This window comes from Zophobas morio, unplaced genomic scaffold (genome assembly GCF_036711695.1).
Source record: "Zophobas morio isolate AGI-343-1 ecotype UQ-CSIRO unplaced genomic scaffold, CSIRO_AGI_Zmor_V1 ptg000011l, whole genome shotgun sequence".
Lineage (NCBI taxonomy): Eukaryota > Metazoa > Arthropoda > Insecta > Coleoptera > Tenebrionidae > Zophobas > Zophobas morio.
This window is the reverse complement of record NW_026972116.1, coordinates 2,775,432-2,803,241: the sequence shown is the minus strand read 5'-3', so window position 1 is coordinate 2,803,241 and position 27,810 is coordinate 2,775,432. Positions and strand designations below refer to the sequence as shown.

Below are 27,810 nucleotides of genomic sequence, written 5' to 3'. Positions count from 1 at the left end.
TTTCGTTTCGTTACTTAATGGTTAGGATAATTGTTCACATTTATTATTATGTATATGTTATTTTTATACATAGTATGTTAATTTATTCTAGATGTAACCTGATGGTCGCTTACTAAAAATACTTCTCGACTCTTTCTGTAAAGTTAAGTTGTATGCTAGAGTATAATTTCATAACCAGTTTTCTCTAAGACATCTACTCAACAGTTATAAAATTTTTAAATTTTCTTAACCCATAAAACATGCTCCAATAAGAAACTAATTTTACAAATTGCACATATTTACAAAAGAAGTTTAAATAAAAATTTGATGATATGCCAAACTTTACTTTTTAAACAGAGTTAACAAAAACAAAAACATTGGAATTACTAAGCTACAACGTTATGTTGCGAATAAGTAATCAAAATATACATGCTTTTGTAGTGTTGTTGTTAGTAAGTCTTAAGAATTTGCCTGAAATGGACATATGGTATTTAAACTTGCGGTATCTTACTTCTGTTCCACATTTAAATTTTGTATCAAAAACAATATTTTACGTGCATTTTTAAAATAGTTAAATTAACTTTGTTTAGCGGAATATTAATCGACCAACTGTAGACAAATTATTATTTTTGACAATTTCAAAACAATCTGTTCATGGCAAACTTACACTATATACTTTTCAAAAGAAAAGTTCATTTTACGTAATTAAAACACAAGTTTGTCGTTTTTGTGTGTCTGTGATCTGTCGTTGACATGTTAAAGACTTCTCAAGAAACAAGCAATCTCGTTATAATTCGATTAATAAAAAACTGAATATGTTTAGATTTTACATTTACGAATTATTTAAACTAACTAACTAACAAGTTTTATTATTTACTGTGTCTAGGTTAATAGATGATAAACTTTTTAGAAATTTCAGGAAGAAATTAACGTTCCCTTGACCAATCCGTAGTGTTAATCGAAAATTGGTTTATCAAAATCTTAATCGAAATGTACCTTCAAATGTAACATTGCTTATGTATCAGTAATATCGTTATATTAAAACTGTTTTCCCAATAACTTACAAAAAAAATTATAAAAAAATTGTTATTGAAAAAGACATCCTGACTTCCTATTCTTAGTAATCGTGATGCCTTAAAGAAGAGGAAAATCGATGTGAAAAACTTTACGAAATTTTTTAACAATAAAGAATAAACATTATTACTGAACAAAGATAAAAACCGTTAACAATGAACCGTTACAGAAACATCCCAATTAGATACGAGTTATATACTTACATTTATACAGTTCCATACAAAAACCAATGCTAATATTTAAAAACCTTACTTTTATTTTGTCTGTAAGAATAACAGATATTTATTTTATTAGTAATTTAAATGATACTCCATGTGAGGAATATAAACAATTAATTCTGTACGAATCATAACTATAATGTCACTTAAACTCCTAACGAAACACAATATTTTATTTTCATATTATTAATATTCGTATGAAATAATTATTTTCTGTCTCCTTGCTTGATTAAAAATTTGCCTCGCATTGACTTAACATGATTACTGTGATTGACAAACAAGATGATTTTTATTAATACCGTCGCGAGCAAAAAATTCTGGTCGTCAGTGTCAGTATCTGCCATTTAATTTTGTGTAAAAAAATTACACTGAGGACCAAAATTTTTTACTCACGACGGTATTTATCACAACAGTTGACTAGAACATTGTTACCGGGGTTTAAGTCTCCAATCTGGAATATGCAAAGTATGATCAATTGATCAGTCAATACTTGTGATTTATCATTGCGTGAATTTATTTTATTTATTTAATCAGGAACTACAAAACCGAATGTTTTGAAATTTGGGAGATGTTTTAAAATTATCATAAGCATGATAAATTTTTAATCAAAATGTATTTGCTCATCCCCCCTAAAAAATTGATGACGTCACCCCAAAATTTTGCTGAATAAGTCTTATCTAAAATGTACAAAATATGATGAGTCTGTACTTGTAATTTATCATTCCATTCAAATTTTTTAGATTTGCTTAACAGATGGCTCAAAAAAATTGATGAATGGGTCAATTTATTTTATTTATTAAATCAGGAATAGCTCACTCCATTTTCCCGAAAATTTGGAGATACAACACTGTTATTATTAGTATTACATTGCACCAACCTAATTTGATAGACGCAAAATTTTGTAAAGTAAAGACTCCTTTGAAACATAGGCGTAGCATGCTTATTTATAAGTTTGCTTTAACATTACAAACGTGGTATGGACAAGTTATAATCAACCAATTGTGAATTACACCATCAAATAAAATAAAATTCAATGTCTTATATAATAAGCGGAAGTCGAACCAATAAAAAAGTCTGGATGACCATCGGTATTGTTTGCAATTTCTCTGTTACACTCTCACGTATATAGTTTCAACAAGTGTTACCGCTTGTTGTCTTAAATTAAGAATACTTATACATGTCGCTTCTGCGAATACACGCGGCATACGTGAGTAAACTGTTTCGTTATTTTATTGATTATAAATCAATATTCAAGACGACCCAATTCATTTTCCCGAAAATTTGGGAATACAGTACTTTTATTTTTAGCATTACACTACATCTATCCAAACTGATATACGTGTCCTTGCAAAAATGTTAATGACGTCATCACATTTTTTTTTAAATGCCCCGTCACAAAGATGTAATAAAAAAAAACATAATAGGCATGCAGTCGTCACGTTTCCGACAGCCAGGAGAGTTGTGTCTAAACTCTTTAGACCAATTTTTTTGACAGCGTGTTTGAGCGGCGTATAAGTACGCCTTATTCTCCGCCGGACTATACATATATACCTAGGGTTTTTATGAATCCTAAGGGCGTAGTTCGCCGTGGATTTAAAAAATCCCGCTTCGCTGAAATTATAACTCATTATAATAGTTCTCACTTGTCATTGATGTTATTTGTAACCTGTCATTTAAAGTCATCTCTTTTATTGTTCTGGTGTTTTTCAAGTGTGAATTACAGTAATTCTCGTTGATCCAAGCGCAAAATAACAAAACAGCCGTTTTCAAAACTCTTGGTGCTTGCATACGAAAATTTGTTTTTTTTTTGCCAGGAAGCGAACACCGTTGGAACAAGACACATTCATTGTTATGTCTTATTATCGCAATCGGACATTCGTAAACAGAGGGTGGGTGTATTCTCTAACCACTTGAAAGCAAGAATATCTGGACAAAAACCTTGATTTGCAAAATCAAGAAACATCGTTAAAAACTCACATTAGAGATATAATCAACAGATTTGGTCGAACTAGCACTCTCAACAAAAGGAAATCTACTGGAAGACCTTCAGTATCTGAGAAAGTTGTTGATGATTTGAGACGACTCTAGCTGAATTCACAAACATCTTTGACAAAATCGTTTCAGCTGGCAGGAGTTCCTGTTGCAACAGAAAACTGAACAATGGTTTTTTAATTAGACATGAAGTATTTAGGCAACTAGTTGTATAGATGCGTGTGGTATATGTAGTGAGTCTTTGGGCATTTAGTAAAGTCTATATAAAGTGATAGGCAGCACGCTTCCATGACCTCTTTCGACCCAATAATCATTTATATAAACTGCATTATACTATTATGCCCGAGTATAAAAAGAATACGTTCATGTAGAAATCATTGAGGTTGTCAAGCATAGTAACCGTGGTAAGTCAATGCAAAGCATTTTTTAATGAACAAGAAGGCAGAAAATAATCGTTTGAAAATAAAATATTACATTTCATTCATAGTTTAATGACTTTATTAAGCCAGAGCACGTGCGCCCCCAAAATTACAACGTCTATAAACAATTATCCGGAAATTTATGTCATAATTATCAAAACTATTTTTTTATCTTGCTCCATTTGTATAAAATGTAACAAAACTTCTAAAGATGTTCTGTCTTGGATATATGATACGTTGCTGAAGTGCTGATAAAAGCGGAGACCAAATCATGCCTCATTTAGACGTTTTGTTTACACCGTTGCCATGGAAACCAAGCGTTTAGTCGCTGTATTCAGCTGGAATCGGGTCCTGCTCGAACAGTGACCACTACTAGTAACTCCCATCAGTTGCGGGATTTCATTTTCATTCTGAGCGAGTGAAATTGTTTGATTTTAAATAGAAATAATTAATTCAGTTGCATATTTAATTAAAAATCGTTCTGTCTTACGACAGTAACATTTTAGTAAAAAATTTAGGAACGGCCACCCCCGATTTATTAATAAAAAAAAGTGTTCATGGCAAAACAAGAAACTTTGATAGATATTTTAATAGACATAACAAGCATGATAAACTTTTATGGATGTGCGGTTGTGAAAAAAATAATAAATTATTTTGTTTTGTGCGTCTTCTCAGTAATGATTTAAAACCAAAGGTATGTGGACAAGTACTTTTTTACTTTTCTTTAATGTATTTTTGTATTTATTTCCGTCACACAATTTTGTCTATTAATTGGTAATAACAGCCTGTTTTATATCTTCGTATTTAACTCATCAATCAAATTGTGTCCCCTACTTCAAAGGGTCACGAGCCGCCACTGAGTATTAATGCAATTTATGTCGGACTTTTGAGTGGAACAAAAAAACATAATAATAAGAAAGAAAGTCTTTAGAAAATTCATAATTTACGGTCAACCATTTACTAATAATACTGTTTTAATTACTATTTTTATATAGGAATTACAGAACTGAACTCCAATGATAACTTTTATGGCATTAACTTACGATTTAATGATATTTTCAATTTTATCGTAAAGATCTCTCCTATGCCGCCTCTGTACGACTTCTTTCGGTTTATCTAGAAACTCTTTAAACGTTTTCGTGTCGTTCGGAAGCTCATACGAAATGCCCCAGTTTATGCCTTCCGTGAATATTTCACCTGGCGTTATCCCCATTTGAGCAGTCATGCATATTGCTATCTGAAAATTAAATTGGGTTAATGTAACAAGATAAGTTAACCAAAGAATCTAAAATTAAAACAGATTCGTACACCATTGAATAATTACTCCTAAAAAAAGCATACAAATTCTGGTTTGAATTTGTCCTCTTGAATTTTCAAATTTAAAACCATAAATACTTACAGATAAACTCGATCCCTCTGGGAAAACAAGATATCTTTTTTTACGGGACAAAATCTTATCATTAGCAGCACTATTTATAGATACCATAATCGTGATAGAAAGAAATATGATTCGAGTAATCACCATCTCGAACCGTCAACAACCATAAATCATAATGTTCGAAAATACATTTCCTTGGTGCGCGGTTGTTAATTGAAACGTAACTGTGAAAACAGTTACGGATATATAATGAGAAAATAAAATGTTGTCTTGTTGACAAAATGTAATTGTGAGCAAAAGCGAGATACGTCTTAGAGAAAAAGGTAGATTCAGAAGTACAGTTGCATAAACAGGGTTGAATATTCAAACAGATTTGGTGTACAGCATCAAATTTTTATTGAAACAAAATTATAAAACTGTTTTCTTTAGAATTTTTTTTGCATCAATTTCCGTCATAAATTGGATCTTGATACTTGATAATGAGGTTCCTCTGCGTAATCGTTGTAATATCCTAAAGCTAGATCTATGAGCGAGATTGAACATGCCGGGAACATCCTGGCACAATCCTGTTGCTTGTTTTCTCGTCCTCGTCGATACGCTGAATGATATAAGCGATGCTCTTCAGGCTCGAATAGCGATATGCTCTGTCCCGGAAACCTATCAATCAATACAGATTAATTATCTCCTCCGTTAAAGGGGAAATCGTTTGCAACGACTTTCAATCTCGACAAGCCAACACTAAATAACTTACTTGAAGACAAGGCGGATCAGTTCTTCTGATAAAGTGGGACTTTTACGACGCAAACGAGATGCTTCGCATAAAGCTCTATAGATACAACTTCTGCCATCAAAACCCATTCTGAAAGATGATTTGTACTGATAAAAGCTTTAACAATGAAATAATGAAAATTTGGGAATAAAAAATAAACAATTTCGAAGTATTGATTGCATTTAGTTGTTGTTTTGTGACAAATAAATCTCTATTACGACGAATTTCCTTAGAAACACAATAAGTTTTGTTTATTTTTACGTTTTAACTTTAATTTAGTTATACAGGGACAGCTTCGCCATTACTTTTACGATACCCTTAACGCATTCATCCACGAGCGTTTTCCTTACGTGGGTCGTAAATAAAGTAGAAAATTTTCTGTACTTTAAGCTGAAATCTATATTTGTACGTGCCCAGAAAAATTCAATTTAACTCGTAATATATTATTAATTGGAGACAGAAGAAAGTTCATGTCACATTATCATGTCAAACATGAAATTAAATAAAGATGTATGTGGATCCAGTTACACGAAGTAGAGATTGTAGAAATTTAGGATAGGAATCGACGTCTGTCTCCACGTTACTTAAAATTAAATAACGAGAACAGTACATATGTCATAATGTGGAGCCTACATTTTATCGATTTACTGAAATGACATAATTGTCCATAAAATCAAAACTATCTTAACAAGGTGAAGAAGAGTTGGAACATTTGAGAATATGAAGACTTGGTATCAGATTAACGAACAATTACGTTACAATATAGCTGAATGTGAGTATATTAAAATTCTTGAAAATTCGAAAAACAAATAATAAATAAATAAACACCACATTATTACTGCTTATCTCTAGACTGCTAAACACTAAAAATTCCACATTTTTAAATTGCGCATACTGTGCAAAAAACATCTCGAACTTTGCAATACTTTCAAAAATTTTAAAATTTGGTCGTCACTGTTTCAGAAACTGTATTTTGAATAATTACTTCCAAAATTATGAATTATAAAAATATTCTACCAAATTTCAGACATTTTAAATGTTATGCACGTTTATTTAAAGAAAAAAAACAATGAAAAATTGTATACCTACGTTTCTCATTTTTCGCCTTGCGGCCTGTGTAGACTGTATATTTTAATCGAAATAAATTGTGATTCAATTAGAAGGGATTTTTTAACATTTCAAAGAAATAAAAATAAAGTGTGTCCCTCACAAAAGTTGAATTTATTCTTCAAAAATAAAAGGTGATAAGTAAAAAATGTATGTTTCACTAAGATTGTCGATAATGAACCGTTTAAATTAAAATTGTAATTAACCTTAACTGTAATAAACTGGCACGTGTAAATAAATGAATTGTTTTGATGGCATCGATTGTACAGTGAAAACACTCTAAAGTGACCATTTTAGAGAAAAATTATTATCACTTGAGGTGAAACGGAAAATAAGCCGGAGGTGTTACAAAAACTAAAACAATAATTATTGTAGTGGAGCGGGGACCAGTTACATTTAATTAAAGCAAATACCATTATAATCAATAATTTGTGAGCATAATCCCCTAGAAAAAGACTCATAGTAAAAATCATAAAATATTGTATCACAAACATTAAAAATTACCCTGTTGTTATTTTTCTAAGCATTGCTAAAAGAAACAAGCTTGTAAAAACTATTGTTAAAAAAATTGAAATAATTGGGAACATCGAAACGGAACTTTTCTAAAATTAAGTAAGCTTGTAAAATCTAAGAAGAGAAGAATTAGAATATGTAAAAATATTGTGGGACTTTATTAAAGTATGTTGTTTCACAAAAATAGAATATTCTGTATGATGGAAAATAGTTAATTTTTACTGGTTAAAAACGTATACCTTTAGTCATTTAATAATTAACAAGTTATCAAATCAAGTATTTTCTCAGGAATCACAAATTGTATTACGGTGGTTTAGTATTATTTTTTTTCTTTTTCTTAAAACACCAATAAATGATTGCTACAGATACTTGGCCAAAATGGAACATTAAAACATGGTTTAAATACAATTGTTGACTTTAGTGTGTAATTAGTGTAATTAAATACAACAAATTAAATTCTCAAGATAAAGTTTTAATGCTTCAATTAGGTTACAGTACGAACTGCTCCTAAACGTCTAATATTTCGAAAAGTATTAAAATATAGAGAACAGTTTTCTGTCATGAGACTCATAGGAAATGTAAAAATACTTCTTACATTGATCGGCGTAGACTTAAAACAGCTTAGGATGTTAATAACCATATGTCACGGTAGTTAATTGACCTTAATCATTCATTTAATCAATAAGTAATTTATGAATGCAAAAATTTCATTCTCTTTTATGTTATATATTTATGTTTGCTTTTTAGATGACCCTTTAACGTTAACTATGGTCTTCTTTTATACTTTCCGAGCGCAAGTTAGGGTAAATATTTGTCTAATTGCTAATTTCATGTTTTTCAACGTTTCATAAATGCAGAGGAGTTTCTAGGATACAAAAAAAATTGGTCTTCCGTTTCCGTCTGTTGTTTGCCATTTACCATCTCTATGTTGTCTGTGAAAAGTCAAAATTTTACATCAATATTTTACAATATAACTTAGAAATCAAACAACTGACTATTCTGTAATCTTGTAAATATTTTAAAATTTATTTTTTATTTATTTAGTTAAAATGTATCTGTTTATCTTTTGCCTTAAAACTTGATGACATCATCTCAAAACTGCATTACATGAAACTTATCTAAAATTTGCTTATACACGATATCTCAAAAATTAGTAATTGATGTAATTTATTATATATTTTACTGATGAAGTCAAAAAATTTATCTCGTTTTCCTGAACTTCCAGAACTACAGTCCCTAATGGACGACAATGAAGTCATCGAAGTTGATCATGTCTTTACAAGTTGTTTTTAGAAAAATGATCTTGAAATATACTGATAAGATGCTTCTTTTTCTATAGTAATTTAATAAATAGTCCACACTTATTTTTCCCTTCAATTCTATAAATACGCAGGCTGCATCTGTTTCCTTATAATCGGGACTTCAACAACGAAAAAATTTTACAAAATTATTAATGTTGTATATTTGGTACATCTTAAATTGTATTAAGTTTTTAGTCTACCTAACAGATTTTAAGAATAATTTCGTGTACTTAAACCAAAACGTATTAATAAATTTTAGTAAAAGAAAAGAAATCTCCAGAAACTACTACAATTTACGTCGGTAAAAATACATCCGTCTAGAAAAATCAACTTCTGCGAGGCTTACGAGTTTTACTTAGAAAACACAGCACACAACAACTGCCAAGGCAAATATGAAAATCAATATTGTGAAAAAATATTTAAGGTTAAAATGTACTTGGTATATTTTCTTACGATCAACAATTTTTTAACACTAAAATACCAGCATTTTTATCTACTTAGGAGCACCGAATCGGTCAATTTGACGGCAACCAGTTTTCAAGCAAATCAATTTTAGATAATATAACCCTCTTTAAAAAGATGTATTCCTGTAAAATAGACAAATTTTTAAACAAAAGAAAAACCATAATAACTCTTCCTTCAGCTATTGTTAGCACAATTTACACAATTGCTCAATTTTCTAATTTTTTTGTACAAGGCCACATTTTTGTTTTTAGGTATTCTTCGTTTGTTTTGTTCTTTTTACTTTTATCAATCTGACTTTGTCGCCGTTTACGTTGCGTTTTATTATCAACTACTGTGTTAGGTGTAATTGTTGGTTTCTTTTGGAAAATGTAGGAACTTTTTACTTCTACTGCCAATTTCAGAATGACGTCTTGCCGATGTTTTTTTTTTGCTAGTTACTTCTGTATATTTCTATGAAATGGTAAGCATAAAATCCTCATCCAATTGTGAAGTCGTTGCTAATTTAAATTACTTCTAAGAATTACTTCTTAGAAGTAATTATGCAAATTTACTGTAACTTTACCTACACAACCTTCTGGACTTCAATGAAAATTTACCTAGATATTTTCAAGTATATTTTAGGAAAAGTCATGGAGTAGCAGCCTTATTGTGCTACTCTTTCAAAAATTATGTATCATTGAAATATAGAAACCGTCAATTTGACCTCTCCGGTAGTTCTAGTGTTAAGGAACTTCTGAAATGTGGTACACTATTTTATTGAAAATATTTTACTCTTTTGGGTTTCTACTAATACTTTATATAACTTAGAGGTCCGTTTCGCAATTATCATCATATACCTACATAAAAAATTACATTTAAAAAATTATTACAATACGAAATTGGCCTAATGAAGGATAAAAATGTATGTATAAAAACAACTTAGTTCCAAGGAACAACTAACACAACAATTTTTAATTTTAAAATATTCTCAATTCTATCATGAGGTTATTAATTCCAGACCCGGTTCACAAACACCGCGGTTTCGAATACACAACTAAAACAAACTTTCGAAATAAATAAAACAAATCGCAAACTCGCAAACCGGCAGCATTATTCACATGTAAAATGATGTAAAAGTTGGCAGCGCAGCTCTGGCCGCGTTCTAACAATTCAGACCCTCCCTAAAGGACTTAAACCTCGAATGGATGTATACTAAGCACTTACGAATCCATGATAACTTCCGCCTTACTGTACAAATCCCTACGGTGTCTTCTTCTTAGAATGTAATTAGACTTATCCTCAAAATACTCTCTAAACGTGGTCCTGTTGGGCAAATCATAAGCAACACCCCAATTCACCCCCTCTGTAAAAATTCCCATTGGAAGGATAGTTTGAGCCGTCATGCAAAACGCCCACTAAAAATACTGCAATTTTGAGGTGAAAAAAAAAAGGGAGAAAAAACTTACGATCAGAGTAGATCCGTCTGGGAAAGCTACATATCTTTTACGACGCGAAAGAATAACGTTGTCATTTCTAGATCCACCCGAATTTATTTCAGGAACAAACAACATAAAAACTCCAATGAGATATAAGGGGATCTCCATCCTCTATGAACAAGTTGGAAAACTTGGGCAAACTGCGGTCAATAAAATCTGAAATTAGGCTACTTGTGATAATTTAATCACGACGAGGTTAAATATTTAACTACTAAAGTACCGTTCAACTATGAAACAAACCGTTGAAACAATTAACGCCTTATCAAGACCAATTTTAGTAAAGCGTGCGAATAGTAGTCACACTAACCATGTTCGCAAAAGTCGCCCTATTTTCGCTTTTCTTCGCAGTTTTAATGATAAGAACAACCCTGCAAAGTTTAGAGAATGATATATCGGCACGAATCAACGACACCGGCAAAACTTTGTCACGGAAAAGACGATACTTAATTTTTCCTGAAGGCAGCTCTCTGCAACTAGGTCAGTATTCTCATTTTTTTATTGTGTGTTAAGTGGTGTAGATACGCATTTCAGACCGTTAAACCACCACACAAGTGTCAATCTCGCGAGTATTGATTGCAGATAAAATATCATTTGAATCTCATTTTGACAGTCCCTCGCAATATATGGAATTCGCTACGTAGACACTTCGTCGATACCGAAAAAATTTGATTTGACACAAATGCAGAAAAGAGGGATTTTTGCTAATTGTAAAAATGCAACTGAAAGATTGGAATAAACTGATAAAAGAACCGGTTTTATTGAAGTTATAAATTTAATCGTTGAGTGTTATATAAAGTTAGAGGGTCCTTTTTCTTTTAAGTTTACAGTTGTATGAGCTTTAGGCAACTTGTCACTGACGATATGGTAGATCTGAACACAAAGCGGTAATTTATTTTTTTCACAAAACGTAACTTATTGCGGTGCGTGTTTGAAGCGTATTCGTTATGTCTGAAATGTATAACGAGCTTTGTTTAGCTATTCATCGGGGATACACATTTGTATTTTCATATTATCTGGGTTTAACTCAGATCTGTGTTAAATAAAATAAAGAAGAAATTTTAATCAAGTATTACAGACTATTTGAGCTTTTTCTGCCTGACATTCACTACATACACTTTGCATTCACTAAAAAATATTACAAATATACTTACATGTATCATCATATTTGCACTAACGTTTGAACTGCAGATATATTTCGCACATTTCGTATTTCACTCACTCACGTACTGAATTTGTACGTAAAATATAATTTTACGCTTTTGTCTAATTTGATTTCTCGTGAATATTTTAGACTCTGCAGAGAATTCCTTCTTTTACATACTTCAATTACAATATATACATTTTAATTCCAGGTACTATTTTCTCGTTCTCCGTAAAAATACATCGAATAAGCTCATTCCTAATTGTTTATATTATTCTGTGGTTGCTTTTTACACTCATTTATTGTTAATTCTTTTTTATCTAAAACTTAAATTTTTATAATTTTTACTTTTATCCAAACAAAAACAAAAAGACTTACACGGATCTATCAAAAACTAATATATGTACTCATTGTAGGTACTTCCCAAGCGTAAGCTGGTATAATATAAAAATGTAGATCTCCCGCTTCCATTTATCTGTCATCAATTTATTTTTCTGCCTGGTGCCGGTTTTATTCCGAAATACTGTGGAGTTTTCAATGTACTATCATGTAGATAGTAAACCCCTAACCAAAATTTGTTTGCTCGTCTCTAGTAACAATTTGATGACGTCATCTAAGGACTTTGCTAGATAAAGCCTACTTAAATTTCAAAAATAAAATGCTTCTCTATTTGCGGTTTATTAATTAGCTTTTATTTTTACAGCAAATATTTAAATTTTTAGGAAACAAAATTTGCCTGAAAATTTAAAAATTTATTTTAGAAAATACAAAACCGACAACACTGAAATCTTGCAAACCATTTATTAATGTTATTATAAACATCGTAAATTGCTAAACAATATGATGTTCTGTGACAAATAATGTCAGATGTTAGGGGGAGTTTGTCGAATGGTAGCCGCCTAAGGATTTTGCTAGATTTTATTGAAACAAAGAGAAATAAACTATAAGGAGATGATTTATTTATTAAAACAAAGGTATCTAAATATATATTCAAAATATGAACATTCAAGAAAACATATTTTTTAAATGGCATAACTCAAAAAAATCTTCTTTGTGGCCATCATTACACTTTACCCTTAAGGTAATGATGACCGCCGGCCGCTATTAACCCAATCGGATTAATTACAAAAATCACAAATGAAATTTGTTTGACTCGGTACAAGTTTTGCGGGCCCATTTACCACATACAACACAACGCCACCAAACTTCATTGTTTTTACCGAATTCACCACATATTATGCAGATATCTTCGTCAATGTCCTTTTCAATATCGTCTTCATATTCGCGATACGCCTCAGATTCACTGCTTTCATCACTGCTGGCTTGTTTTGAACTTTTTGGCCTAGTTTCTCTGAGTGTCATGGTATTCTTTTTTAAAGCTTCTTCGTTGGTTGTTATCTCACTTGAGAACAGGCTTCTATTGACGTCTTTTCTTGGTCGTCTCAAACATTTGTCCAACCGTTTTCGCTTTTGTACCTGTTTAGTGATAAAATAATAAATATGATAAAATATGTGACATTTTTTAAAATATAAACCTGTAACCCCAAGTTTGTATACCAAAAAATAATGCAGTAACCTTAAAACCAATGTTTTATATCTAAACTGCAAAAACAAAAAATGTATGTGGTCTTTTAACTTCCAGAGTGTAAATTAAGCTTTCATATTTTCTCAATGTCTCACGACCCCCAAAATACCAAAAAATTAGTATCCCGCTTCGTCTGTTGTCTGTCGATCGTCTGTCAATTTTATTAGACAGAGAATCTCCAAAACTATTGGACCGATTATTGTCAAATTTTGTATGTAACCAAAATTTGCTAATCACCCTACTAACAATTTGATGACGTCATCTCAAAAGTTTCTAGATTAAAATTATTTTAATGTCTTACAGCAATATACTCCGGCACTTGGGATGTATGAATCCACTTTGAGTGTTTCCTCTAGGTATTCAAATTTTAGCAAAAAAATCACAAAACATAAAGCGGTTAGGCGCCCACATTCGGAGTGGCAACGCGAAAATGGTTTCGCTTTCGATCCCAACGTGGCCCTTTCTTTTTTCCCTTACACTGTGACTAGTATTCTATATTATTTTTACTGTACTATAATGGTTATCTCAAAAAAAGTAAAATTTCGCAAAATCAAATTTTATAATTTTTCAAAGAAACATGGTTTTGTATATTGTATTAATTTGTATCATGTAATAAAAATAAAAAAGTGCAAGCTTTTGAAGTACTGTAATAGGACCATTTTGACGAATGTTTTCTGGACAGTTCACAACTTTTAGAATACGAAAATGTCGATCTCCGGTTTCCGTATGTCCGTCATCTACTGGCGATTTTATAAAATTACTGGACTGACTGACTATTGCGAAATTTTAAACATTTCTTAAAAATATAAAGTACTCCTAGATGATAAAATGCTATCCAAAATTTATCTGTTCATCGCCACCTATTTTTTTTTTTTTTCTGTAAATCTCTTTCAATTCAAAGTATTATATATTATAATACACTATACATATATGATTTATGCATATACATAATGTACAAATACACATACTTTTAACATTAAATTATGCTATTTATCTTAGAACATACATTACAGAGTTTTGAAAACACCGTCCTCTTATTATTAAAATTACACTATGTACGTATCAAAATTACTATAAGTATTTGTCTCCATTAAAAATTTGATGAGGTCACTAAAAAATTTTAATAAAAAACCTAATTTAAAACATACAGCACAAGACGATCTTTTATAGCTACAATTTTAAAATTCATACGCACATTATAATTAATTAAGTATTTAAATCACACGATTTTTTTGTAAACTAAAAAAAACACAATAATAAAATTAGTGTTTCTCTTAGTGGGAATTACGACCACACTACTGCTCAAAAAAAATTAATATAATTACCTAATACATCATATTAATTAGAAAAAAGAATCAGTAACTGGCTACCACTAACTGAAATCATTCTTCAGCTAAATCTGAAACAATAAACGTCCGAACTTACGAATGACAAATTGCTTTCTTCCACTTTCAACAGCCGTTAAACGCAAACCGAAACTTCCGGGTTCTATGTATTGACGACATCGGCATTTTATTGAATTTTTCATAAAACAGAGGCCCGGCACGTGCAGCACTCCTAATTTAAAAAGAGAATCACAGCTTCTAATTCTGTCAGTCGTGAAATAAGGTTCAGACTCGGATATAACGTTCAATTTTGTAGAAACTTTCATCAAAAGCAAATTAAAAGACGCACGCTTTTGCTTAAATTTTATAGGAAATTCAAATTTAATTTAAGGAATAAAGTTAATATATACAGCGTGACCCAACGACCTAGCCCCGGAAAACTACACATTCCCCTTGAATTATTAAAATAGTACATAGACGCCAAGGTGGTGAGAATAAACTAGACTTTGATGTTTGCTGCCATTATTTGAAAAGTTGGTTTGTAATGAGGTTTATATTATGTACCCCTCCCGAGATGCGATTAAGGCAGGTAGCATTTTTACATCCCTGCACGTTGGCATTATTTAGAATTAGGTGAAACCGGAAGTAGGACCGAAGTATTTGTACACATTTAGATTGCACCTGAAAAATAAGGTCAAATACAATGGTTTTTTAACCAGCATTTTTTAAACATATCCACATTTTTATGTAAAAAAAAACGATCATGCAAATTTAAAAATTCTCAACTGCGCCACATTTATAGATGAAAATCGAGAATCTTACTTAAAATTTTAGTACCTCCGCAAATCTAAAAAACTGAAGAGCGTTTCGACTTATTTATAGAGGGTACTTAAATTTGCAAACTGTCAGTTTTCTCATTTCTGTAAATGGAATACTGTGTTTTACGGTGATGGCAAAAACTGCTACTTAGCTGGACAAGGACACCAATGTAACAGTTACAAATAACAGCTTTTGTTAGTCACTTGCTGGTTGAACGAACCGTTTCCAATGGTATCAAATTGAGTGATGAATTACATGCAGGCAGGCCTGATTATTGATTAAACATATAAGTAAACTTTGTTTACATACTACCATAACTACAAATGATTAATAAAAATAAGTTCTGGTCAGTAAAAGACGTTTTCAAGTAGACATTAAATAAAAGGGCTATTCTTTTCATAATCTGCCACTAACAAAGGAGAATACAAATATCAAAAATGAAGATCAAAACAATACGTTAATAATTTTAAACGTTATAGCCTATATTAGGAAAAATAATAGATACGTATTTTATTAGGAGTTTAAGTGACGGAGTATGACGATTAAACGCCGAGCGATAGTGAGGCGAATTAAGTCCATACGAATCACATAAACGCATAAACTCCGAATGAAATACAATATATTATTTTCAACCGATTAATATTCTGTTGAAATGATTGTTTCTTGTCTCCTTACTTCATTAAAAAATTGCCGTGCATTGACTTACATTAGTTACTATAGTTGACAACCACGATGATTTTCACATAAACGTATTCTATTTTTACTCCGGCGGGGTATAAATGTTTTACTTACCGGCCGAGTAGAAGTAGTACTTACCCGTTTGAAAATAAAAATAGTTTACTGTAAAGTCTAGTTAACCAAAAGATTCAAAGTGGAACACACCACTATAATGGAGTGCATAATACGATGCTAATTCTGGAACTACTGACAGTTGTAAATACTTCGTAGGTTAAGAATGCCCATAGAATAATGCCAACCTTTTTCTGATTTTATGAATATCACGATTCATTTGATCTGAACGATCCAATAACATTTTTTACAAAGTACAGATTTCTCTTGTAAATGGCAAAAATAATAGATTTTTTACTATCCATTTTTACTTCTCGAGCGTAAGTGAAGGAAATACTGTAATAGAGTCCATCGAGCGACGGACTGTTTTCATGTGTTCTTGACATTTCATGGCCCCTAGAGTATGAAAAAAGTAGTTTCCCGTTTCTGTATGTTTGTCGACTGTCTATCTATAGTCTATGTCGATTTTTATTAGACAGTTAATCTCCGAAACTACCAGACCAATTATTGTCATCAAATTTTATACCTATGTATTTTTAGGAGTTTTGTGTGAATGGTAAAATTATAACCAAAATTTGCCTAACCATCTCCACCAATAAAGTGATGACGTCACTTCAACATTTTGCTTAATGCATGCCGTATAAATTTTAAAAAATTACAAACTTCTATACCTGTAGTTTATGGATTTGCCTTGACTTTGTTTATTAATATTATTATTATTTTTATTATTTAAAATTTCTCGTAATAATGCTCTTTTACATAATACGTACCATACGAAACAATGAGTATAGCCCAGTGGCAACCGCAGAAGCTTTGCATTTTTTAGGGTCCGGGGTTCAATTTCTAATGTAGCCAATACAGTAGCGGTCATTTCTACGAAACCACTCGATAAAAAGTCAAGTTGGTAGCCCTGTCATCTAGTACTTTACGCCGAACGCGGTTGGTAGCGGTAGTTGATATGGCAATCGAAACTAGCACAACACGAATGTTCCGGTTGCCCTCAGCTATGCCGCACTGTATCCCGTGCAGACTGTATGTTCTGTTCATGTATTTATTCAAATAAAATATCTACATTGACAATGGGGCCATCTAACCTGTCAAATTTTTGACACATATGTTTTCCCCCAGAAACCCGTCAAGGTCACTTACACCAAACAAATTTTGAAAATTTACACTAGGGAGTGGTTCTATAGAAAAGATCGCGACTTTAGTTTTTTCTTTACTGTCTATGGTTTACTTTTAGCAATCCATACATTTCTCTACTTTAAATTATTAAGGGTTATTTTAAATTTATAATTTTTCGAAGAAGTTAAAATAGCTGGACTGTACTTCAGAGGGTGTAAATATTCAATTTTTTTTTGTACAGTATGTTCCAAACTTAGATCATACAATAAATAGATACCACCATGCCGTGTTCTTTCCCTAGGACAGCCTGTGACGACATCCTACTGTCACACATCTCTCTCGTGCATGGAGGGATTACAATGAAGCTATCCTTGCCTGATCACTATTTGAATTTTGCGCGCCTAAATTTTAGGAAGTATGTCTGAACTAACTTCGGAAGAAAGATGTTGACAGCTTGATTTTATAAATAATTCGCAGTAGATAACGAAAGGAATAGTAAATTATTTGGCAGCAATTGTGATCCTTTATGACTACATCACTTAAAATAGGATCTTTGTTCTAAATTCTAAAATTGTTTTTTGTACAGCAACTCGAAAGAGAGGTTAGAAGAAACATCTGTCAAAAGCGATTTGTTGCGCTGGTGCGGTACAAGGATGGAAGTGAAATAGACATATACAGATGAAATGCATATAACAAAGATGAAGATGTGGTGATCACACAAGGATAGCATTATACTACTCCCCTGGACGTAGAAAACGACAACAGATAGCTTCATGTCTAGTCACACCTTTCAGTTTGAGTATTGGTATCTATTTATTATATGATCTAAGGTTCCAAATATTTTCAAAATAAATAATATTAATAATAAGACTTTATTTCCCAACAGATTATTATCCAATCACAGGACAGTATAATATACTTATGTAAGTATTACAAAATGCAAGTTAAATAAAAAAAAATAAAAAATACAGTGTAGTCTCACGTATGTTAATCCATAAATAATACATATTTAATAAATAATTTATATAAATAATATTCTTCACATCACTAAAGCTTCTCACAGTGAGATTGTGACTGATAAATGCAAGCTAGCCCTGTTTTTCCCCATAAATGTTAACTTTCTATCAATCATCCTTTACGTGCGCTGATCACAGCCTCCCCTTATCAGTAACACCTTGGATCATCCGGTATTAAGAAAATCCCGTGTTTTATTTAATTACTGTTATTACTATTATTAAAACGAGAAATTGGGCAGAGAATGGTCTTTAAAGTATATCAATATTATAATAGACAAATAGGATATAAGTTGTTGAAGTGAAACCATCATAGGCCATTTTAAGCTGCAAAAGTCTAGAACGTCGACTACAGACTAATAAGGCAGGGAGTTCCAAATATCAAACACCTTATTCGGAAGAAATTTTCTGAAAGTTGAATTGTTCTAGCGAAATGATATGAATGTTGTGATAACGCCAAAAAAAATTAAAAATAGTGTTTACAATTTGAAAAATTCTCACATATTATTTTTCATAATAATCAACAAGATCTGTTGCAAAAGTAGTTATTTCATTATATGTTCGAACTGTCGTCAAATAGTGATAGTCCTTTATTTGACTCACCTTTAATTTTGTATGTTTAAAAATTCGTATATTACCTTAATGGCAGTCTTATAGTCTATCAAAATAAGTTGAAAAAAATTTCAACTCAAAAAACATATGTTTGCGTCACGCCGCCGACGCCATATGTGCGTCACACTGCAGTATACTAAATTAAGATTTTCCCTTCAAGCTATAAACGATGGGATTTATAGAATTTCAATATTTCTATCGTTTTCAAGATACAGTCACATCGCGCATTCTTCAATATTTCATCACTTATTAGTTATTGCTTATTTGAAATAGAAAAAGCGTTACACACTAAAGTTGTACTGTCCTTTGAGTGGCATACAGACAGTGAAGATATTCTATTTTGCCGGGTAACCTACAATTTAGTTTTTTATGGAATATTTATATATGATTAAGACCCACCACTGACCCGGAAATGACCGGCATTCAGGCAAGACTTCTATCATTACGGGTACTAAGACCAAGTAATGATATGCATTGATTAGATTAACAGAACAACTTTCGAGATTTTAGAATTACAGCATACAAATTAGTCTGCTATTATTCTCTAATCTCACCCCATCCCCAAAAGTCTAGCGTAACTACCGACCATTTATCCGCGCATCACTTGGAAAGTGACCTACACTACTCTGACCTACTGGTGCTAATCTAATCTGACTGACATGATCAGACTGTTCAAGAAACTTACGAACAATATGATATGTTCCTAACAAAACAGCTTTTTGAATTTTGATAATTATTGAATCATTCAAATGCAAAGACTTTAAATTCTCAACTAAGCTATTTGGAACTACACCTACATTAGAGATAACTAGGGGTAGAATTGAATTTTTTTTAAGATTCAACATGGATTTCATTTCTATCGATAATTGTAGATATTTTGAAATCTTGGTGTGGTATGTTTGAATAATGTTGTTTGTGTTAGAAACAGCAATGTCAATGAGAATGGCTTCGTTCGTGTGTTTTTTGATAAGTATGATGTCTGGTCTGTTAACTGTAATGTTTAAGTCTGTAAGTATTGTGCGATCCCAGTATAATTTGTATTTGTTATTTTCAAGAAACGGAGATGGAATGTAAGTGTAATAGGGTGTCGTATCTTCGATTAAGTTCATAAGTGTTGCTAATTCTTTGTGGATGATTTTGGCGACATTGTCGTGTCTAGCTTTGTAGTCAGTTTGTGCTAGGATGCTGCAGGAAGAGATTATGTGCTGGATCGTTTCAGGTTTTGCTTTGCAGAGGCGACAGCAGTCGTTTCTTATGTTCGGATCTTTGATGATGTATTTTCTGTAATTCTTGGTATTGGTTACTTGGTCTTGAATAGCAAACACAAATCCTTCTGTTTCGGCATACAAACTTGATTTTTTTAACCAAATCAATGACATCTTCTTATTGACATGAGTTTCTTCTAAGTCTTTGTAGAATTTTCCATCTAGTTGTTTTTGTTTTAGCCCACTTATTATTTTGTCTATTGTGTGGGGGGTGTGGATTTCTTCGGTGTTCGACAGATTTAAGGGTGTGTGGTTCAAATCTGCTCTTGTGATGGTGCGAAACATTTCATTTCTTTCCGCTCGTTTCAAGAAATACTTCTTCAAAAATGTACATTAAGGTATTAAGATTTAATTTAATTTATGCCACAACAACGCGCGTATGGCTGTTTATCTCACAAAATATTGTAACGCAGATGTACACCACTGTAATTTTTTTGACCTCTTTGACTGTAGCAGGAATAAGGTAGCAACGTCCCATTGGAATTTTAAAAATACACTTGTCATAAGAAGCATTACCAGTAATTCTATTATAATAATTACGCCATTTTTTAAGAAAACACATATTTATATTCATCCACTTAATGGGTCATAGATTCTTGTTAAAATTTCGCCTTATACATAGTAGCCAAGAACCGTTCGATGGAGACGTATTCAGTTTTAGAGACAGTTTATGTAAAACGAACTTACGTGTCCATACATATTGCAGATCGAATATAAGCTAATTTTATAGCTCCTGTCTAAATACCGTTTTTCTATATATGCGAAACGAAATACATATTGACATTGTAAAGAACATTATCCTAATAAGATATAGTTGTAATGATAACAAAAACAATAAAAATAATAGTAAACACATAAAATGTTCAAATGTTAACATTCAACTACTACTCCCGTAAAATTTTTACACATTATGCTTTTTTAATTTACTGCGTTTGTAATTTTTTTCAGTTCTCGAACGTAAGTTAAGGAACTATTTAAGTTAGATCCTTTTTACCACTGCTTAAGTCCATGTTTTCTCACTATTTCATAACTTCCGGACCATAAAATCTAGGTTGCCTGTCTGTCTGTCATTTATTGTCTGCTGGTAAATTTATTAGATAAGCAATCTCAGAAATTACCAAACGCATAGTTATAAATTTTTATATTTGTCTCAAAATTCCCACCAAAAATTTGCTAATGGTTTCTCAAAATTTTGCTAAATACATATTATTTATTTCATAATAAACGTCTAACGGATCGAACACCAAGTACACAAAAACGAAAACGGAAAATCTGTATCCTTAGATTATATGAACCACGATATTGCAATAAAAATACCTCAAAAAATCTAATTGATACAAAAACGTAATCTTATAAAAAAATTCTACATTGTTTCAGTTTTCTGTTTTACTACGCCTTCCATTGGTATGGGTCAAATTTTCACTGTGGGTTCCACTGTAGCGTTGGCATGGGAGTTACCGCACGATCCTTTTGTGCCCTTTAGAAGACAGTCGGAACTCCTGCATCGTATTGACAAGCCCGAAAAGCACACATCCGGTGGCTGGACGTTACAAAATACCAAATCACCAACGTCTGTCACTTACACGAAAACCTATTACAATCCATTTCTCATCAATAAACCACCAGCAATTGGTTACACCACCATCAAAGGATACTCTAAGCTAAGCGCGACAAATCAGGGTTTTACAAGTGTTCACGATAAAAAGAAGGACAATTATTACAGTTCTTCAAATCCGATGTCTAATAGGAATTACAACCAGTAATATAAAGTTTAACTCTGCAATTACACAACATAATTATGTCGAAATTTTACAGATACAGGACAGTAAAGGGAACAAGTGTAGCTGCAAACAATGTTCAGCAAAAGAGACGAAAAGTTCACAGTGAACCTGTTACAACTTATTTGCATCCTGTTTACCATAAAGTATATAGGAGGACACGAAGGGATTTGTATACAAAAATTGAAAAATTGTTTACTGGGTAAATAACTTTTTTTATTACTTCTAACGATTCAGCCATGACCTAAATCATAAACTAAATTACCTAATGTTATCTAAACATTCCAATTTAATATATGTAAAAAATATATTAATAATGACTAATGCTATTTAATATTAATTGATTTAAAAAATTCCATATTATGCATGAAATGATAAAAAAAAAATGTTTAATTGAATTTTACATCAACTGTTAAGAATTGGAGAAAATAATATAGAGATTTTCTCCTTTTTAAACCAGCAACTTACCACTTTATAAAACTTTCCAAGTATTTCTTTCTATAATAATAACTCTGGTCTATGGTAAAAAGATGGGCACTGTTTCAATTTTGTAACGTAAAAAGCTTCTTACGAATCCAATTAAAAGAATGGAAATAATGTCTAATTTCCAAAGTATATCTATTTGTTCAGCTTGCAAAATTTTTTAATTTCAAACTATTAAATATTGTCAAGTGGTCACTTCTAACTCGATGATTATAATGTGCCAAGAACTATAATGGTTTTATGAACTAATATCGCTATGAAAAACCTATACTGTTGAGAAGTGAAGCGGGCTAGCCAAATACAATAAATATCCGCTGTTTAAGTTGGGGACAGTGTCATCAAATCGCATCTAATCAGGTGCATTATTGTTTATAAGGCTAGCGAAGGAGTCAAAATCATAAAACCACTATAATATTCCTTGGCACGGTGTTCCTGTAGTCAATAATTTTGTTAGTTTTCAAAATAAATCTATTCATGGAAAGCAGACATATTTTTAACTATGGTGTAAGAATCGCCGTAGAAGAACACTTGAAAGTATCTTCAAAAAAATTTCCTTAAAGAAATTTTCTTTACTGAAGTTATAAGAGAACATTATGTACTCTAAGATGTATATTTACGACCGATGCTACTGTGTGGAAAAGTTAACTTTTGATATTCCAGCAGTCGCTATAAAGAATTCTTGGGTAATAAAACTAACAAAAAAGCGTCTCTGAATCACGTATGCACTAAATTATAGTCCATGATTTACCATTACTTATTATTTTCACATGTCACCTCTCTTTCCTAAAATACAAAGTAAATTTGAACAACTTTCTAGAATTATGGTAATCTTAGCACCGTCCAAACACTGTTGCATGTACAATGATTTATGTATTTAATTAAGTGCACAGAAAATTTATTTAAATATATACATTGATCTCAGCAGTTTAATATAAAATTTAGCAGATAAAAATGTACTGAGTCAACGAAAGGAAAAGCAGAAACAACAACTGTTACTGTAAAAATCAGTAAAGGCAAGTGAATAAACAAACATGAATAAAATCTATTTACATATGGTACAATTTTTTCTAATAAGTATTTTTAAAATTCTTACTATTTTAATCGCAGGTATTTTCATTAATGATTAACATAAGTCTTCACCATCAAAGTTCTTCAGAAACTAGAAAATGAAGACACGAAATGTATTTTAAAATGAAGCACTGAAAAGAAATTTGAAGAACTAGTAGATGTTTCTAAAGCATTATAATACCGGGTGTCTGGAAAATGTCGGATTAACTCTCCGCTACGCTCATAACAATCAACTGGTGAGTCTGGGAAAAATAGTAAAAAAAATCCTTCTCACATTTTGGTGGAGTTATAATGATTTTAAAATTGGTTCATTTGCTACGTTTAACAACTAAATAACTCATTCATTATCAGAATAACTAGTAGTAAAACTTTTAGTTAATATTTTTCTCGCCCATGACCATGTTTAATTACCATTTCCGTTAGAATGCACAAAGATATGGCTATGTTGTTTTTGCAATAACTTGATAAAATTCCATTTAACAACAATGTTTGCCTGATATAAAACGAAGGTGGATTTCAATCACTATCATTACTAAGAAACCAGAAAGTAAGCCGGAAGTATTCACGGATTAGGTGTGTGCAGTGTTGCCAATTTTACTTTTATAAAATTACGTTTTTTTCGTAATCTACATCATAAAGAATTTTTTTATTATTTTTTCGAGACTCCCGAAACCCCCGTATATAACGTACTCAAGAGTTATTCCGCCATTTTCCAGACACGCGGTATAATATACGTGAAAAACTTGACCAGCGTAAAAACGCATGATTTTAAAGTTACATGATGTTTAATACATTTTTTTTTCAGAAAGAACAATTTACAAAAAAATAAATTCATAATAATAATAAAAAAACGACTATCGTCAACTGTAATACATACTTCGTCATTATGTTTAGTTGGTGTTGTAGGTATCAACTAGAGATCTATAGTAACAACAAAGAAAAAAAAAATAAAGGAATTAATTCTGGAGATCGAAGAGGCCAGGGGTGTACACTTCTGAATTTTTCTTCTGATATCAACTTAAATGGCTAGTTTATAGAACAACTATTAAAAATGAGTTACGAAACGTATTTTCGCATCTTGTGAAAAAAGACATCCTCCGAGATTTTCCAACCCGTGCACCCATCAATGCAGCAGGGTATAAAAGCATAGATTACAGTTGATAATGGTCGTTTTTAAGAACTGTTATGTTATAAGAGAAGCTTTTCTATATTATTTATTTATTTATTTTAATTGTTACTTTATAATCGTACATCTGAAATTTTTCTTATTTTTCCGTCAGAAAGATACCCTTAAAATTTTTCGTCTGTATCACTATCTATATGCACAAGGTGCAAAACACAAAGATTTAAAATGCATTGTTTTTTACAAGGACTATAATAGTTATTTATGTATTAAGGGCATAATCAGGGAGATTGTGGCACGAGGGAATGTTTAAAGCCCGACGAAGGAGGGCTTTTAATTTCCCGAGTGCCACAATCGACAATTATGCACGTGGTACATACAACGTTTTATTCCATTTTAGTTTCTAAACTATTTTTAACGAAATATTGAGTATTTTCGGCAAGACTGTGTGAATTGTGCCGATGCGAATTTTAATACATAGCTGGCTATTATTTTGATGTTGTTATGGATACCACGTTGATTATTTGATAATTCGTTTTTCAAAATGTAAATTAAAGCAGCGGAAAACGTTCATTCAAACGAAAGTTTAGAAGAATTTGAAGTCGGTCAGGTAATGATTTGATAAAATATCATTTTTCCAACTTAAGAAAAACGTTGAATATCGAAGCGTGTTTGAATAATTAATTGATTAGTGTAAATGAACAATCAATTGTTGCTTAGCAATTTTTGACAGATTTGTGCTAAAAAGGCCAATTTAAGCCCGCATTTGGGTGCTTATAAATAAGATTATGGTTCTAAAATAGAATAAAATCATATAAATTAAAGTAGCACCAAACTTCAAGATTGTACTCTGTTACATCCTAAACAACAATTAATTATTACATTTTATAAGTATAATAACATATTTCGATATCTTTTTTCCCTACTCGACACAGTAACATATACCACAACTGAAACTATAAAAAATTGGAATCTACAAAAACTGGCATTGAAACCTCTTATATTATTATTATAAGAATTATAAAAATAAATGCTTGCGAATTTTTCAAACTCGTTACCATCAGAACTTAGTTTGGATGTTGCCTGATGACATTTAATTTAATATGAACCTTGTTTGTATTAGCGACTTTGTCTTTGTTTAAACAAAAGTTATTTACAGACTAAGTAAGGATGGCAGATCTTGTTTACTAAAGGCCGTTTGCGAAGTCAGCAAAGCAACCATAGAACGGGGCACCTTTATGGAAGAAATTATTAAAGCTATCTTTAGGTATGCTCTACATAAATCTTTTCCTACTTTTCAGTTTCTCTTCTTCGCAATTTTAAGTGCGAGAGACATTCGCAACAAAATCGACCCTTAATTGCCTCGGATTGACCAGACTCTCAGAATGTTTGTTTTCAGTGTGAGACATCACGAAGATGAAGGTTACGAAGAAAAAGACGAGTACGATTTGGCCGCAAACAAACAACATAATTGCACTGAAATGTATCCAACATGTGACAACTCAATCTGGAGCAACATGTTTTCATTTTCTTGATCAATAAACTGTTTTAAAAGGTCATGTAAATTGCTATTACTTGCCCTACAGCATTGTAAATATTTTTAGAGTCAGCACTTTATTTATTGTAACAAAAAGAACACTCAAGTGAATTGAGAAACCGGCGCCTCCACCAAATGTGTCTGTGCAAAAAGCATCACTTTTTTATTAGAATGTAGAAACTTGTTAAAGTTCTGGAACGGTGCTGCATTATGATAAAGTTTTTCATAGGATCAAACTGGGGCACATCAAATTATCTCCAACGAGAGAACACACTATTTTACATAATTTTACCATTTTAAACCGCAAGTATTCCAAACTGATTTTTAAAGAAAACATTTAGTAACAATTTTAAACAATAAATGTTGTTTAAAGTAAAATGTTCTGTAATTCTAGAAAAGTTTTGTACAATTTTATATATACATATATTTTTTCATAGCTCCGAGATAATAAAAAATAAATAAAAAAATAATAAAGATCTTCCATTTCGGTCTGTCTGTCATCTGTCGCCTGTCTACTATGCGCAACGCTTTTGGTAGACAATTTCCGAAGCGACTACTGATATTTTAGATGTATCTGAAGAATAACATGTAAATAGTAAAACGCCAAACTACATTTGTGTAATCGTCCCGACAGAATATTGATGACGTCTCAAACTAATGGATCAGAAAGTTAATGCTTTTGATTAAATTATGAACGCCTCATTTCATTTTCTAAATTCCTGGGACCACACCACTGTGTTACACTACATCCAAACTGAAGTATGTATATTATATACTTACATAAGTTAATGATGTCAAGTACAACCTAAAAAAATGTAGACCAAATTTTTAACGTTAAATTGATGTGAAAATTTACGCAAGAAGCTACATATACAACGTGTTCTGTTCCCAGTCAAAGTGTTTGTTTTAAGAAATCATTGCCAAAAATTTTTCGCAGCATTACAACCGACGAATTTTGTTGTTGTCAATAGTGTCTGTTAAAGAATTTTTCAATACTTTGTGTGGCTTCAAAACTACGGTAAACAATTTTGTTTTATATTTCTAACACTTTAATTATTACCTACCTATTTGTAACCGAAAGAAATATGTATAATATATTTTGGAATAATGTTTTATTTTTGTAAAAAGACGGTAGTTGCATATAGATATAAAGTAAAAACTATTCTTGAAAATGACCCTATTACAATAGGGAGTAATTAACTGTCGAAAAGCAAAAATACATAAGTATATAAAAAATAAACATCCATGAATTGACTCAGAAACTAAATTAAAAGCTTTTGTTTTGTAAAACAATATATAAAATATAACGTATAATATGAAATTATTAATGAAACGGCTGAGAGCACTAAAATTATCTTATATAAAAATTTTTATAGAATCTAATTTTAAAGCATGAAATTTTCCATTTTTCTTTTTTTTTTTTCTTTCTCCACAAAAAAAGGAGACAGGATAAACAA

At 31.3% G+C, this 27,810-nt stretch overlaps 3 protein-coding genes across 4 annotated transcripts in view; 1 reads left to right on the top strand and 2 right to left on the bottom strand.

Annotated features, from left to right (window-relative positions):
* LOC135126671 (uncharacterized) overlaps nucleotides 1-27,810 on the bottom strand; it is a 38,774-nt gene that overhangs the window by 10,307 nt on the left and 657 nt on the right. The window contains exons 1-2 of one of the 2 annotated variants that reach the window (XM_064052728.1): nucleotides 5,082-5,167; nucleotides 4,726-4,919 (exon numbers count right to left, since the gene is read on the bottom strand). In XM_064052728.1, coding sequence (XP_063908798.1) covers nucleotides 4,726-4,907 — 182 coding nt within the window. In that variant the 5' untranslated portion in view covers nucleotides 4,908-4,919; nucleotides 5,082-5,167. Of the gene's footprint in view, nucleotides 1-4,725; nucleotides 4,920-5,081; nucleotides 5,168-27,810 lie in introns of those variants that run through there. The other variant, XM_064052727.1, reaches the window with a different exon arrangement.
* LOC135127406 (uncharacterized) lies at nucleotides 5,490-10,809 on the bottom strand. The gene is made up of 4 exons (XM_064053847.1): nucleotides 10,661-10,809; nucleotides 10,419-10,609; nucleotides 5,812-5,919; nucleotides 5,490-5,717 (listed from the first exon to the last, which is right to left on the bottom strand). The coding sequence occupies exons 1-4, from the start codon at nucleotides 10,796-10,798 to the stop codon at nucleotides 5,513-5,515; spliced, it is 642 nt and encodes a 213-aa protein (XP_063909917.1). The 5' UTR covers nucleotides 10,799-10,809; the 3' UTR covers nucleotides 5,490-5,512.
* Nucleotides 10,999-26,351, top strand: LOC135126745 (uncharacterized). The gene is made up of 5 exons (XM_064052865.1): nucleotides 10,999-11,167; nucleotides 21,742-22,123; nucleotides 22,180-22,344; nucleotides 25,976-26,083; nucleotides 26,216-26,351. Exons 1-5 carry the CDS (start codon nucleotides 10,999-11,001, stop codon nucleotides 26,349-26,351), a joined length of 960 nt encoding a protein of 319 aa, XP_063908935.1.